The 12768-nt window shown below is 45.6% G+C and overlaps 1 protein-coding gene across 15 annotated transcripts in view; it reads left to right on the forward strand.

Annotated features, from left to right (window-relative positions):
• The window catches only part of BAZ2B (bromodomain adjacent to zinc finger domain 2B), a 1221971-nt gene that overhangs the window by 245803 nt on the left and 963400 nt on the right, over positions 1-12768 (forward strand). For all 15 annotated transcript variants that reach the window (XM_078681689.1, XM_078681691.1, XM_078681692.1 and 12 more), the window contains exon 5: positions 760-921. In XM_078681689.1, the coding sequence (XP_078537815.1) occupies positions 760-921 (162 nt within the window). The remainder of the gene's footprint in view (positions 1-759; positions 922-12768) is intronic.

Raw genomic sequence — 12768 nt, forward strand, 5'->3', positions numbered from 1 at the left:
TTGTGTGCATTCTTTGAACGAAATCTCAATAAAAAACAGATGTAAACCATTCTATTGCTCAGAGAATGTTGACTGGGGAGTGTTTACTTAAGTGCCTAACTATTTATGTTACAAGAAATGCACTAGTTCAGTGGTTCTTAACCTGTGGTCTGTGGACTCCTGGGAATCCGTGAAGCCTGGTTAGGGGGTTTGTAACTGTTTAGAAAAGTGAAATAATATTAGCAGATCAACAAGTTATATATATACATATTTAAAAAAATGTAATATTGACAATTGAACATTTTAAATGCCATGTAAAGTGAAGGAATATGAAACTAGAGCTACAAATTAAGTTGCTATGCTTAGTTTGATTGGTGGATGGATGATTTGTAGTCCAATTGAATCACTGGTATGCAGCGACAAAACAAAAGGATTGAATTAGTAGCAAAAAAGACAAAGCAATATTTAAAAACCTAGCATATTGTTTTCACTTTTAAAAATCAAGTCACATTTTGAAAAGGTCCCATCTTCCCATTAAAATGAAATAAAAATTTCGAATTTTGATTATTCATAATTTATGCATTTGTTGTATGCATGTTTCTCTAGTCTTGTGTATTGTATGAAGTTCGAATCATAGAAATTACTTAGCCTGGTTTCCCTGCCTTCTAATAGTGATTAAGTGGGCGTCCATACAAGTTAAAAGCTGCCCTAACTGATAATGAAACACTATTTTGTATGATTTTCATTTCACAAAGTGTTCTTTTACTTTTGGGTATACAGAATGGTGGCGGGCAGCAGATGCTCACACTCGTGCTGGTGCAACCTTCTTTCCACCATTGCTGGGCATCCAACCGCTTTTTGCTTCGTCAACTCCAAATCATGATAGCACCTTGTTTCATTCAAAAACATCAGGAAAGGATGGCAGAGGAGTGGCAGTGGAAGGTATGTCTTTACATGTTAAAAAAAAAAAAACACCGCTTGCACTGTACTATTAAAGTTGTATTCTGGCATTCTGATGGATACTTCAACGGCCGATTCCTTTGCTTTTGAAATCCCCTTGGAGCCAAATTGAATAGCTCCTGCATGTGGAAACGTGTTGCCTTTGCACCTAGTGATAGCTTTATCCCGCCGATATTACAACACTGAGTCGCAAAATGCACCACCCCTGTGTACTGATGCACATTCATTTTCTGTGCTCTTAAATGAGAATCCAGGGATGGGCTTCCAGCTTTTTTGCCTACTTTTTCGAACTAATTTAAGACTGGGTGCAGGCATGTATTCCTGAATACCACAGTATTTAAGCTGTGCCATGCTTGCGGGTAGCATATGTTGGTCACAACCCCACACATTTGTTTTTTTGTGCCTTGAATCCAAACTGGACTTGAAGTCCTGCAACAAAAGCTCCCTGAGGCATTTTAATGCCGCGAGGTACTGCAAAGCCAAGCTTAACACCGCCAAGGACAAAAAATTTATTTGGTACTTTTCACATTTTATGGGGCCTTCTCATTCACATTCCCAGTTTCCTTCTCTGGGCAACTGCAAAATGAAGACACGTCTCAACTCAAGCACAAAAAGACTGTGCAGAATTTGACTCAGTCTTGCCACTTCCCTTCTGGGTAAAAGCTGCAGAGTCGACGTTCGAAAGAGCTGACACTGGTGGAATCATCTGCATCAGACCAGATTCTGAGTTAGGAGCTGTTACACCTCAATTTCTCAGACCCTCATGGAATCTGCAGCAGATGCCAATTCTGCGGTTATTTCGGACAGTTCCAAATTCCCTCTGGCACGCCTTCAGCTCCATGGACCCACTGTGGCTTCTAGTTAGACTTCACCAGCGTAACCCTTCCAAGCACCAACTGACTCAGGCCAGTCATCTAATGGCGCCAGGCCATGCTTCGATACTTTTGCTGCAGGCCCCCACTGGTTATGTCCAAGATGGCACAGCCTCCGCTCAACGGGCACCAGTTCTAGACTCCAACGTAGAATCTGGAGCTGACTTTGGCAAGAAATACATTTTTGTTGCAATATGACATTACCATATTCAACATATGGTTTGGGATTATTTCCTCTCAATTCCATCACATTGAAGCCAGTATTGTCAGAGGTTGGAGACCATTTTCTGACCTTTCTCTGATGCGGCCAAAGGTATGAGCATCTTTCCCACAACAAAGATGATAATAAGGAGATGGGCAATTTACTTTCTGCTTATTATACTGATGACAGTTTATTCCTAGACCTTTAGCATTACTGTGGTTATGCACAGGGTCAATGAGGTCTTGGATATACAGTTGCGCATAGTTGAGATTAAGGCACACTCACTGAGATTTTACAGTCTGGGCAATCGACATCTGAGCCCTTGCTGACATTCAGTGGAGCTTTGACTGAGTCTCTTGTAGCTGCCTGGTCAAAACCTTGTTCTGCACTACCTAGAAATAGCCTGGTTGCTCAGACCTGGCGTGGGGACACATTCTTCCTGACCCAACAGCTGGCTCTGGAAAGTCTTGCCATCTAAGCTTCAACAAGCGAGATGGGCCCTAATGGTTTCTCCATGGCCTCTCCAAATGGAGAATTGATGAAGTATTGACTCTATAGGTGAAGTTTTCTCTTTGGCCCTGCAATCATTGAGTGCTGAATGCCTCTTGGGTTCTCTGGTACATGGCCTGTGAGGTCTTCCTTTGCCCAAACCACATGCAAAACTCAGAATGTTGTCAAGTACACCCAAAAGGCCAGTCTGGACACTTACGACTGTATTACACGTGCCTTGGGCACCACTTGAATGCCTGCTATGGGTTCTCCATTGATTTCCAGGCATTTTGACTGAATGAGATATTTTAGTGAGAAGGTGGATTCAGCTCAAAAGCACTTAAATGATAGTCACTCTGCAGCATGCTTCATTGGACTACATTCCCCTCCACAGTTCCACCAGCAATACCCAAAGTTCTGCTATTACTCATGGTGACGCGTCTGGTTATCCAGACCATGCTGCTCTTGTAGCCAGAGAATTTCAGGTACTGCTTGCCAAGGGTGGGATCAAATTTGTACCTCAAGCAAAGAGGGAAGAGGATGTTACCCTCACTACTGTCTGGTCCCCAGAAAGGATAGAGTTCTGCTATCGATTTTACATCTGAGGTTTCTGCACATCTTTCTTAGAAAGGACAAGTTCACGATACTGTTATCGGCACAGAAACGGTCATCCTTGGATCCTGAAGAATGGATTCCTTGGACATAGACTATCATTTACAAATTACACACCCATAGGTGTATCTTGAGATTTGTTCTGAGTTCAGAACACTTACATTTCACCATTCAGCTTTTTGGCCCTCCGTATATCTCATAGGATTTTTTTACTAAAAGATTTCCACAAAGCTCCCAGCCCCCAAGTGTAGCACGTGCCTGGGTGTGGACTCCGGGTAACATCAACAGCAAAGGTTTCCTCAGTATCCAAGGAAACAAAGCACTTTCACACTCCGCAGGTACGTTGCAGAAGTTTTTGTTAATGAGCAACACTCTCTACGCGCTTCGACACCAGATGTGTCTTGCTCACGAGTAAGAAGAGGAAATAACAAAGTATCAACATCAGTGCATAGACATAAATAAAGGACATAACATTGGCAGTGACTGCAGTGGCCATCTTGAAATGTTTCAATTGTTTAGTGATAACTCTGTGTGTTCACATACACCTGAAATAGGACATGTTTCAAGGAAAAATGGAAAACCAAAACTAATGAATAAGGTATGATAACCTAAAATTCAAAAGATAGTAATGCCAATTTGACCAAACAAAAACACAATGGGACCAAAGTAAACTGTTGTCGAATGTGTGTCACCGCCCAAGTGGGCAAATTCTAAAGTCAGCCACTGCCCAAGTGGGTAGAAATACTGATAGTGTACATAGGAAGCTTACTATTAAGCCTAAATCACAGGCCTAAAAATCATCCTACAAAAGAATCACAATCTTGCAAGATCAACAACCGAAAACAAAAAATACTGCCCAAGTGGACGTATTGGACCGCATAGTCACAAAACTGATAACAATACTTATGAACTCTAATCAATTAATGAAAATGTAATATTTCTTCACAGAAAAGTCAAAGTATCGACTAAAGCAAAGTTGCCATCTTAATGCATTCAAACAAATACATTTTAGACATAAGTGACTCCTATGTATTCCAATAATAGTTGCTTTTCAAATCGGCATGCACCAAACAAACTCATGCATTGTAAAATTATGTTCGAGACATGTGAGCTGTAGATCGCATGTTTAGCATACTCCTGCCATCTAGTGTTGGGTCCAGATGTTTGCAAGTTGTTTTTCTTCGAAGACGTCTTTCCAGTCGCGAGGTAGGTGACTCCTCCTTTCGATGATAGTGTGCATGGGCATCGACTCCATTGTTAAATTGTTTTTTTTCCACCTTCGGGGTCGGACGTGTATTGCTTCGCTCCGATCTAGACCGTTTCATCGGGTTTCCCTCGGTGCGCAATCCACTCTACCCGCGTCGGTATTGTTTCGAACATGTATCCTACTTCTCCGTGTATCGTACCAGCCAAGGAAAAACCTCTATTACGATCAAATATCTACAGGGAGGCCTTCCGGCCTAACCGCGTCGGTCCACCTCGCAGTCGATGGAACCCACTCCATTCAAATTCTGTCCTCTGTGCTACATGAAGTATCCGTACACCGACTCACACAAAGTGTGCAACTTGTGCTTGTCTCCGTAGTACAATGAAGAAGACTGCGACGCATGCCGATCTTTCGATCAAAGAAAACAATCTGTGATCGTCCGGCTCAACATCGCGAGATGCAGAGTCAAAACGTCGAATACACGCCAGCCATCTTCGGTGAAGAATCCGAGCAAGAATTCGAAGCTCAAGGGGCCGAGGAAGAACAAGAGGAACTTGTTTCCATCCCAGAATCGGACTCCGAGTCGGAAGAAGAGTTGCAACAAGGTCAACGTACCGTGATTACTGAACGCCACTTAAACCAAAATCCAATTCAGCCGAAGCAAAAGGCTTCGGTCCCACCCCTGCCTTCGGGCTACAGTCGGGACTAACAAGATGTTTCTGACGCCCCACCCTCCGGCTCTGCACCGAAACACGTCTCTAAGCCTTCCTGCTCAGGAATGAGTAGGCCAAAGACTGGCACCAAGCTGAAACCCACAGGCTCGAAGCCGAAAACCACGTCAAAGCCGAAATCCTTGATGCCGAAGTCAAAGCCTCCTTTGGCATTGAAATCTTCGGCACCGAAAATTGATTTCACCCCAGCACTGAAATCCTTGGCGCCGAAATCTAAATCTGCGCCTCCAAAGCGGCAGGATCTGAATATCCATGCCCCAACACCCATATCGGACCCAAAAGAGAAGGAACACTACATAAATCCTAATACAGTACATGTTCTTATTAAGTCACCTCAAAAGTGCAAACCCATGTTAGAAAAAGAACCTTTCTTCATTCCTTTCAAGAAAAAGAATGTGGATACTAACCTTTCTCCACCTCCTCTTTTACCACGTTCCCCTATATCAACCTCTCCACCTTTGAATCTTTTACTAATTACACCAACTTATACCGATAGCTCCCTGGAAGGATTATCACACAGATTCTCCTACAGATAACGACCCAGATCTTTACCCAACAAAGCCTTCCCCTCCTGATGACAATGTAGGGCATATAGAATTATTTGCAAGAGCCGCAGAATATCACGGGCTGCAGTTACACAAGGAGTCTTTGGAGGAAGATTTCCTATTTGAAACCCTCAGTACTAAACATAGGGCTATCTTTAGAAATCCAGTGCAGGTTTGCATTCTCACACCCCGGATTGATACGAAATATAAGGCTGCTCCCTTAGATGCAGTCTTTATTAAAGATCAACTATCTCTAGATTCTTTGGTAGTCTCTAATGCCCGTAAACAGCCTAATTCACAGAATACAGGTGATGCTTCCCCTCCGGACATAGTCAGAACTTTTAGACGCCTCCGATAACCGGGTAGCCGCCCAAGCAGTAAATCATTGGCGCATTGCCAACTCTCTGGCCCATTATCTAGATATGGAGCAGTTTCTACAACACCTCCCAGACGAACAAAAAGCAAAAGCCCAAGATTTAGTTCAGGAAGTAAAGCTTATTTCCAATTCCTCAATAAGGTGCGCTTTAGATGCTGCAGGCCCAGCAGCTAGAGAAATCAACACTAGTGTGTTTTAAGGAGACATTCATGGTTGAGGATTTCTGGTTTCATAACCGAAGTGCAACAGTCTATTTTAAATATTCCTTTTAATAAGGAACATAATTTCGGGCCCGAAGTAGATAAATCATTGGAAAAAATGAAAAAAGACAGAGGTAGCCAAGTCTATGGGAGCTCTGCAGTCTCCCTCTAATTGCGGTTGACAGACGATAAATCCAACGTTGTTCTTTTTCAAAGAGACGGTTTTATAAGTTGGTGAGATTTTTGTCCAACTGCTCGATGACCAGTCAGTGAAGGTCGTTGGTCAGGTGAGCAGTTTCCAGATAGTGGAGTGTCATTTTGGTGGTGTTCCGCTTGCATCTGATATTACTTCTGTGTTCACAGATGCGACCTTTGATCTTCCGGCTTGTCATGCCCAAGTAGCGGAGGCCACACGGACAGGTGATCAAATAGATCATGTTGCAAGAATTGCAATTAGTATGTTTCATAAGCTGCCATGTCTTTCCAGATTCAGAGTGTTTTTTCCGGTTTTGTGAGATGACACACACTACACTTTCCACATGGGTAATATCCGGTGACATTTGGCAAGCCCCATGCATTTAGAACTGTGCTCGTTGGGGCTTCTTGTGCTCTTGGACATGTTGCCACAAGACTGTCTTTGAGACTCCGTGCTCTTTTATAGGAAAACAGTGGTAGTCCCAATTCAGTTTACCAGTTCCCACGATTCTCCAATGTTTTGGGATAATTCTGGATAATTGATTGCAGACCGTATTATAGGTAGACACACATGTGAGGAGTGTGACTGTAGTCGTTCTTTCTGTTTCTTCCAGTAAGCCTTCTCTGTTTTGGGCCCTTGTCTGGGCAGTCCGAATAACTTTTTCAGGGTATCCACCCTCCTTCAAGATATACTGAGAGTGACAATGCTTCTTTTTTTGAATCATTTATGTTGCTGCAGTTTCTTCGTAGTCTGAGTTATTGGCCGAAAGGTAGGTTTTCTCTTAAGGGCCTCGGATGGAAGCTGTCAAAACGAAGAAGTCGGTTTCTGGCTGTGGGTTTGAAGTGTGTTTTAGACCTCAGTTTACCCATGTCTACTGTGATATCTACGTCTAGGAATGCGATTTTGTTTTTGTCCACACTGTGTGTGAATTTCAGATTTGGATCTTGGTCATTAATCCAGGTCAGAAAGGAGTTCAGGGTCTCTTCCAGACCTTCCCACAACAAGAAGATGTTGTCTATGTATCTTTTTGTAGAACTTGATGTTTTCTTTGAAGGGCATGTCTAGGTTGATATTGTGCCTTTTTTCGAATTCGAAGACATAGAGACCCGCCACACTCGGGGCAAAGGTTCTGCCCATCGAGATGTCATGGGTCTGTAAAAAGAGGTCTCCCTCAAACTTGAAAAATGTGGCTTTTAGTGCTAGTTCAGCACACTGTAATAAGAAGGACACAGGGGTAATATAGTCCCATGTAGTGGTCTCAAGTGAAGTTTTTAAGACTTCTAGTGTGTCTTTCTTTGAAGGTCCCACCGGGGTCATCGTCCAAGCGGCGAGAGTTCTTCTTGTCACTGAGAAGGCGTCAACATTCCACTTGATAGTCCTCTTTATTTTGGTGGACTATCACACCCCCTTTGTCAGCCGGATTTATGATGATGTTAATATTGTTATGCAGGGTCTCTAATGCATTGAATTCAACACTGCTTGTGTGTGAGAAAGTGGCTCTATATATACTGGACTAGAAGGAAGTCCAGTGTGTATAGAGTCCACCAACCCCAGAGGTATGACAGAGGTTAAAGTCAGAAGTGACCTTACTCTCCAAAGTGGTAGCTTGGTCGAGCAGTAAGGCAGTACCGGAGGACAGTGTAAAGCATTTGTTGTACACACTCAGTCAGCAAAAGGTTTCACACACTCAAGAACTGAACTCCAGCCCAAATTGTTATTATATCCTCAGATATAGTTGTTTTATTTTTAGAACCAACAGTTATAAAAATATACTTTTCGAAATAAGAGTACTCTCATGTAAATACTTTGCAGAGGAGCAATAAGTTTGTACACACAATAATTAGATGATAGCTAATAAGCAATACAGTTCTGAAACACACTCTAGCATTGAGCTCAATGTCAGAAAAAGAGTTCTTAATATAAGTTAGCCAAGTAATGTGTTTTACCCCATTACATAGCAAACAGTCCTCTATAACAGTTCTATTCAATATTGTGGCGGGGTTAGTCCAGATGTTATTCCACAATAAAATTGGTGCCATCTTAATGGTATCTGAGATATGTTGTATGGCAAGCTCAGCATGAAGTACGTATGTTGATGTGCTGGAAGGCATTGCCAAAACATACCTTAAGAATTTATTCTCTATACGTTGAATAGTTTCCAGGGACTGCGTCCCCCATAGCCCTGCACCATAGCCGATGGAGACGCATTTAGATTTATAAATTTGAAGAAGCTCCCTGGGTGGCCCTGATCCTATCTTCTTAGCAAAATTTTAAAGTGCTCCTGTTGCTTTAGTGAATGCTAAAGCTCTCGCTTTGACTGCAGGTTTCCAATTACCTCGTCTATCCATATGTACCCCTAAATAACAAAAAATATCTGCTAGCTCAACACGTTTGTTTTCCAGAATTATATTGCATGGTGCTCTGGCTTTCCTTGGGCCACAAGACATAGTGAAGGTCTTAGAGACATTTATAAATAGCCCCCGTTTACTCATATATTGGGAAAATGTATTTACCGCATTTTGTAGGCCTCTCTTAGTCTGTGACAGGATTGCCGCATCGTCGGCATAGAGGAGTATGGGTATGGGTTTTCCTTTAATAACTGGGTAGTGATTATAATTTTTTGCTAGGAAGGTCCCCACATCGTTTATGTACACGTTAAAAAGCAGGGGTGCAAGAATGCACCCCTGTCTTACCCCTCTATGGATAGGGAAAAAATTGGAGCATTCTCCTTTTTTACCAATTCTCACACGAGCACCTGCCCCAAAATAAAGTTCTTTGATAAAAGTTCGAATCCTGTTGTCTAGCCCAATATCTTCTAAAATTTGCCACAAAATATCATGCCTCACGCAATCAAAAGCAGAACTAAGGTCTACATATGTTACGTATAAATTGACCGTTCGAGGCATGTGGGCTGCTAAATTCATATCTAGTGCATAGATCGCCGCCTAGTGTTGGGTCCGGATGATTGCACATTGTTGTCCTGGAAGAGTCTTCGAAGTATCACGAGATAGGTGGCTCCTCCCCTGGACTACAGTGCGCATGGGCATCGACTCCATCCCCAGATTGTTTTTTTCCGCCATTGGGTTCGGATGTGGTTCTCGACGTCTCCGTGTCGGAACCGATAAACTTTGTTCTTAAGGCCAAAAGGCCTTCGTTACCAGCGTCGGTATTGTTTGCGCACGGTCTCGAGCGTCGTCCGACTCTCGGAGCCGGAAATCAACGGAGTCAAATTACTCTTCAGACATCGAGGCCCTCTCGTCGCAGCAAGACCCGACAACCTTACCATGGAGCGGAGCCCATTTAAATACTGCCCCATCTGTGGATCCAAATATCCACACATCGATGTGCATCCGGTCTGTAACAAATGCCTGTCACCGGACCACAACGAAGACAACTGCATGGCCTGCTCTCAATTCAGGTCAAAGAAGACGCTCAAGCATCGGCGCGCGGCGCGCCTCGAGGCCCAGCGAGCGGCACCGGCACCCGACAACATATTCGACGACCCCGCAATGGAAGGCAGTAGCCATCATCTCCAAATTTCGCCTCCGACGACGGAGGTCCAGTCCGATGCCGAAGAACACGTCGAAGGGCACGGCCAGGACACTGAATACGTCGAGGAGGTAGGGGACGACGAAGAAGTTTATGGGGCCGCGGAAGATAGCTCGGAGGAAGAGCTATGCCCCGAAGTCTATATAATTCAGGCTCAGGTCACGGGATCGCCACTCGGCCTTACCCACGACCCCGCACCGCTATCCCCGGCCCCGCCTTCTCGCCCGGCCACGGACACTCAAGCGGAGCCGCCATTAACCGTATCGAAACCGAAACCTTCGGTCTCTACGGCACCTAAGATGGCTGACGTCCAGCCAAAATCGAAACCGAAACCCACGGATTCGACAAAAGACAAAATGGCCGACGTCCAGGCAAAATCGAAAACGAAACTACCGGACGCGACAACACCAAAAAAGGCCGACGTCCAGCAAACAATATCGAAACCGGCTCCTTCATCGGCGCCGTCCACCTCCGGCCCACAGAAGTCGAAGAAGGCTGTCGAGACAGCAGCGCCGCACAAGGTGCACAAGGACTCGTCCTCCAAGAAGGCCGTCCGTCAAGAGTCGGCCTCTGTTGCTCCGGCACGGTCGTCGAAGTCGGTTCACACGTCTTCAGACGCTCCTACGGCGCAGCCAACTAAACGCCCAGTCGAACAAAAGTCGACTACAAGCCACGACCCGAAGGCCGCAGGCACTACGCATCGGCACAAAGATGTCGAATCTGCAGCATCGGCGTCGGCGCCAAAGTCTACAAAGGACCCGCGCCACAATGCGGCTGAAGATTCGTCGACGCAAATACCGTCGACACCGAGGGACTCCGACGCCACCGGACACCGGCCGTCGGCTACCACACCCTCCGCCTCCTTCACCGCGCAGGTCACCGACTCCCTGAAACGAATTCGGGAAAAAGCTTTGTCTACGACGGCTCCCACGCCGTCGGCTCGAAAGGAGGTGGACGCTCCTCAGAAGTCATCAGCCAAGCTTCTTTACACTCTTCCACCAAAGGTGCCACCAAAGGCGTTTGCACCTAGATCGGTGCCACAGACTTCGGCTCCTTCGGCGCTTCAAGCCTCAGATGACCAATCAGAGCAGTACATCGATGCCCACACAGGGAAACTGACCCTTTACAAAAGGAAGATCACTTCCCAACCACTGGAATCATATGTTATTCCACTGAAGAAAAAGAGGACAGCACTGGACAGTCCTGCCCTTATTGAGCCCGTTCTACCACCACCAAGGAGGAGTCCATCACCTTCCCCAAACCAATCAGGGGGAGAGGATGATGAGGAAGACGACCAATACAATTTCCCAGTGGACAATGACCCTGATGTTCAGCAGGACACATATGACGACACTGGGGACCAAGGTGGACAGCAGGTGGTACAAGATCCACAAGGTTTTGGGGCACGTACATCTCCAACAGAGGATTCTGCAGCATTTAATGCTTTAATCGAACGGGCAGCAGCAAATCATGATGTAGACATGCATGCTGACCCGGTGGAGGAAGACTTTTTGTTTAACACTTTCTCTGTCTCAGAGAGAACTGTTAAAATACTTCCTATGCTCAAAGGTGTCCTTAGACATGCCCCAGAGATCTTTAAGGAACCCTCCAGGGCAAGAGTGGTGAACCCACGTATCGAGAAAAAATACAGGCCAGCACCTGGAGATCCTGCATATATTCGAGGACAGTTGCCTCTGGACTCGTTGGTGGTCGCCAATGCCCGCAAGAGGGCAAACTCCCAAACTACTGTTTGGCCCAGATGTAGACACCACACTTGAAAAGATTAAAAAGGACAACGAGACTGCTAAGTCCATGGGGGCACTTCAGTCCCAACAATTCAGGGGAAACACTTTTCGTCGCTCAGGAGCGCGTGGTGTTACCAGAGGACACTTGGGTCAACAATCACAATTTACAAAGGGTGGTGCACAATCCTCCTACCCCAAGCAAGGTAGAGGGGGTTACAGAGGTAACAGTGCCAAGGGCAGGGGCAGAGGGAACAACAACTCCCGTTCCTCTGCCGCCAACAAACAGTGACTCTCTGTCACTGCCCCCCGACCATCCAACACCTGTCGGGGGGAGACTCCAGTAGTTCCTGCCAGTCTGGACATCCATCACCACAGACAGGTGGGTGAGAAAACTAATCCAATACGGTTATTGTTTGGAGTTAACATCCACTCCTCCCAACATTCCCCCAAGACACCGTCCTTTGTCGGCAGAGCACTTGCACTTATTGCAGCAGGAGGTCTTGGTAATGCTGCAAAAAGGCGCAATAGAGCTTGTACCAATGGAGGAGGAAGGCACAGGGGTCTATTCCCTGTACTTCCTCATCCCAAAAAAGGACGGATCCCTCAGACCTATTCTGGATCTACGCCCCCTCAACATGTATATACTGTCAGAACACTTTCACATGCTGACACTGCAACAAATTCTTCCCCTGCTAAACCAAGGGGACTTCCTGGCAACCTTAGACCTCAAGGATGCTTACTTCCACATCCCACTCCACCCATCCCACAGAAAGTACCTCAGGTTCACCATTCAGAACAAACACTATCAGTTCAAAGTCCTACCCTTCGGGGTGACTACTGCCCCCAGAGTGTTTACAAAGTGTCTGGCGACAGTAGCGGCGCACCTCAGACGGCAGAACATACATGTCTACCCGTACCTAGACGACTGGCTTGTTCAAGCGAAGTCGGAACTACAATGCGCCGCGGACATGTCCCACACTATTCAACTCCTTCACAGTCTGGGATTCTCGCTAAACTACCCAAAGTCGCACCTTCAACCAGCCCATGTGCGGCAGTATCTAGGCGCGACAATAAACACCCTGACTGCTATGGCTCAGCCAAACCC

The sequence above is a fragment of the Lissotriton helveticus genome, chromosome 3_1 (genome assembly GCF_964261635.1).
Source record: "Lissotriton helveticus chromosome 3_1, aLisHel1.1, whole genome shotgun sequence".
Classification (NCBI taxonomy): domain Eukaryota; kingdom Metazoa; phylum Chordata; class Amphibia; order Caudata; family Salamandridae; genus Lissotriton; species Lissotriton helveticus.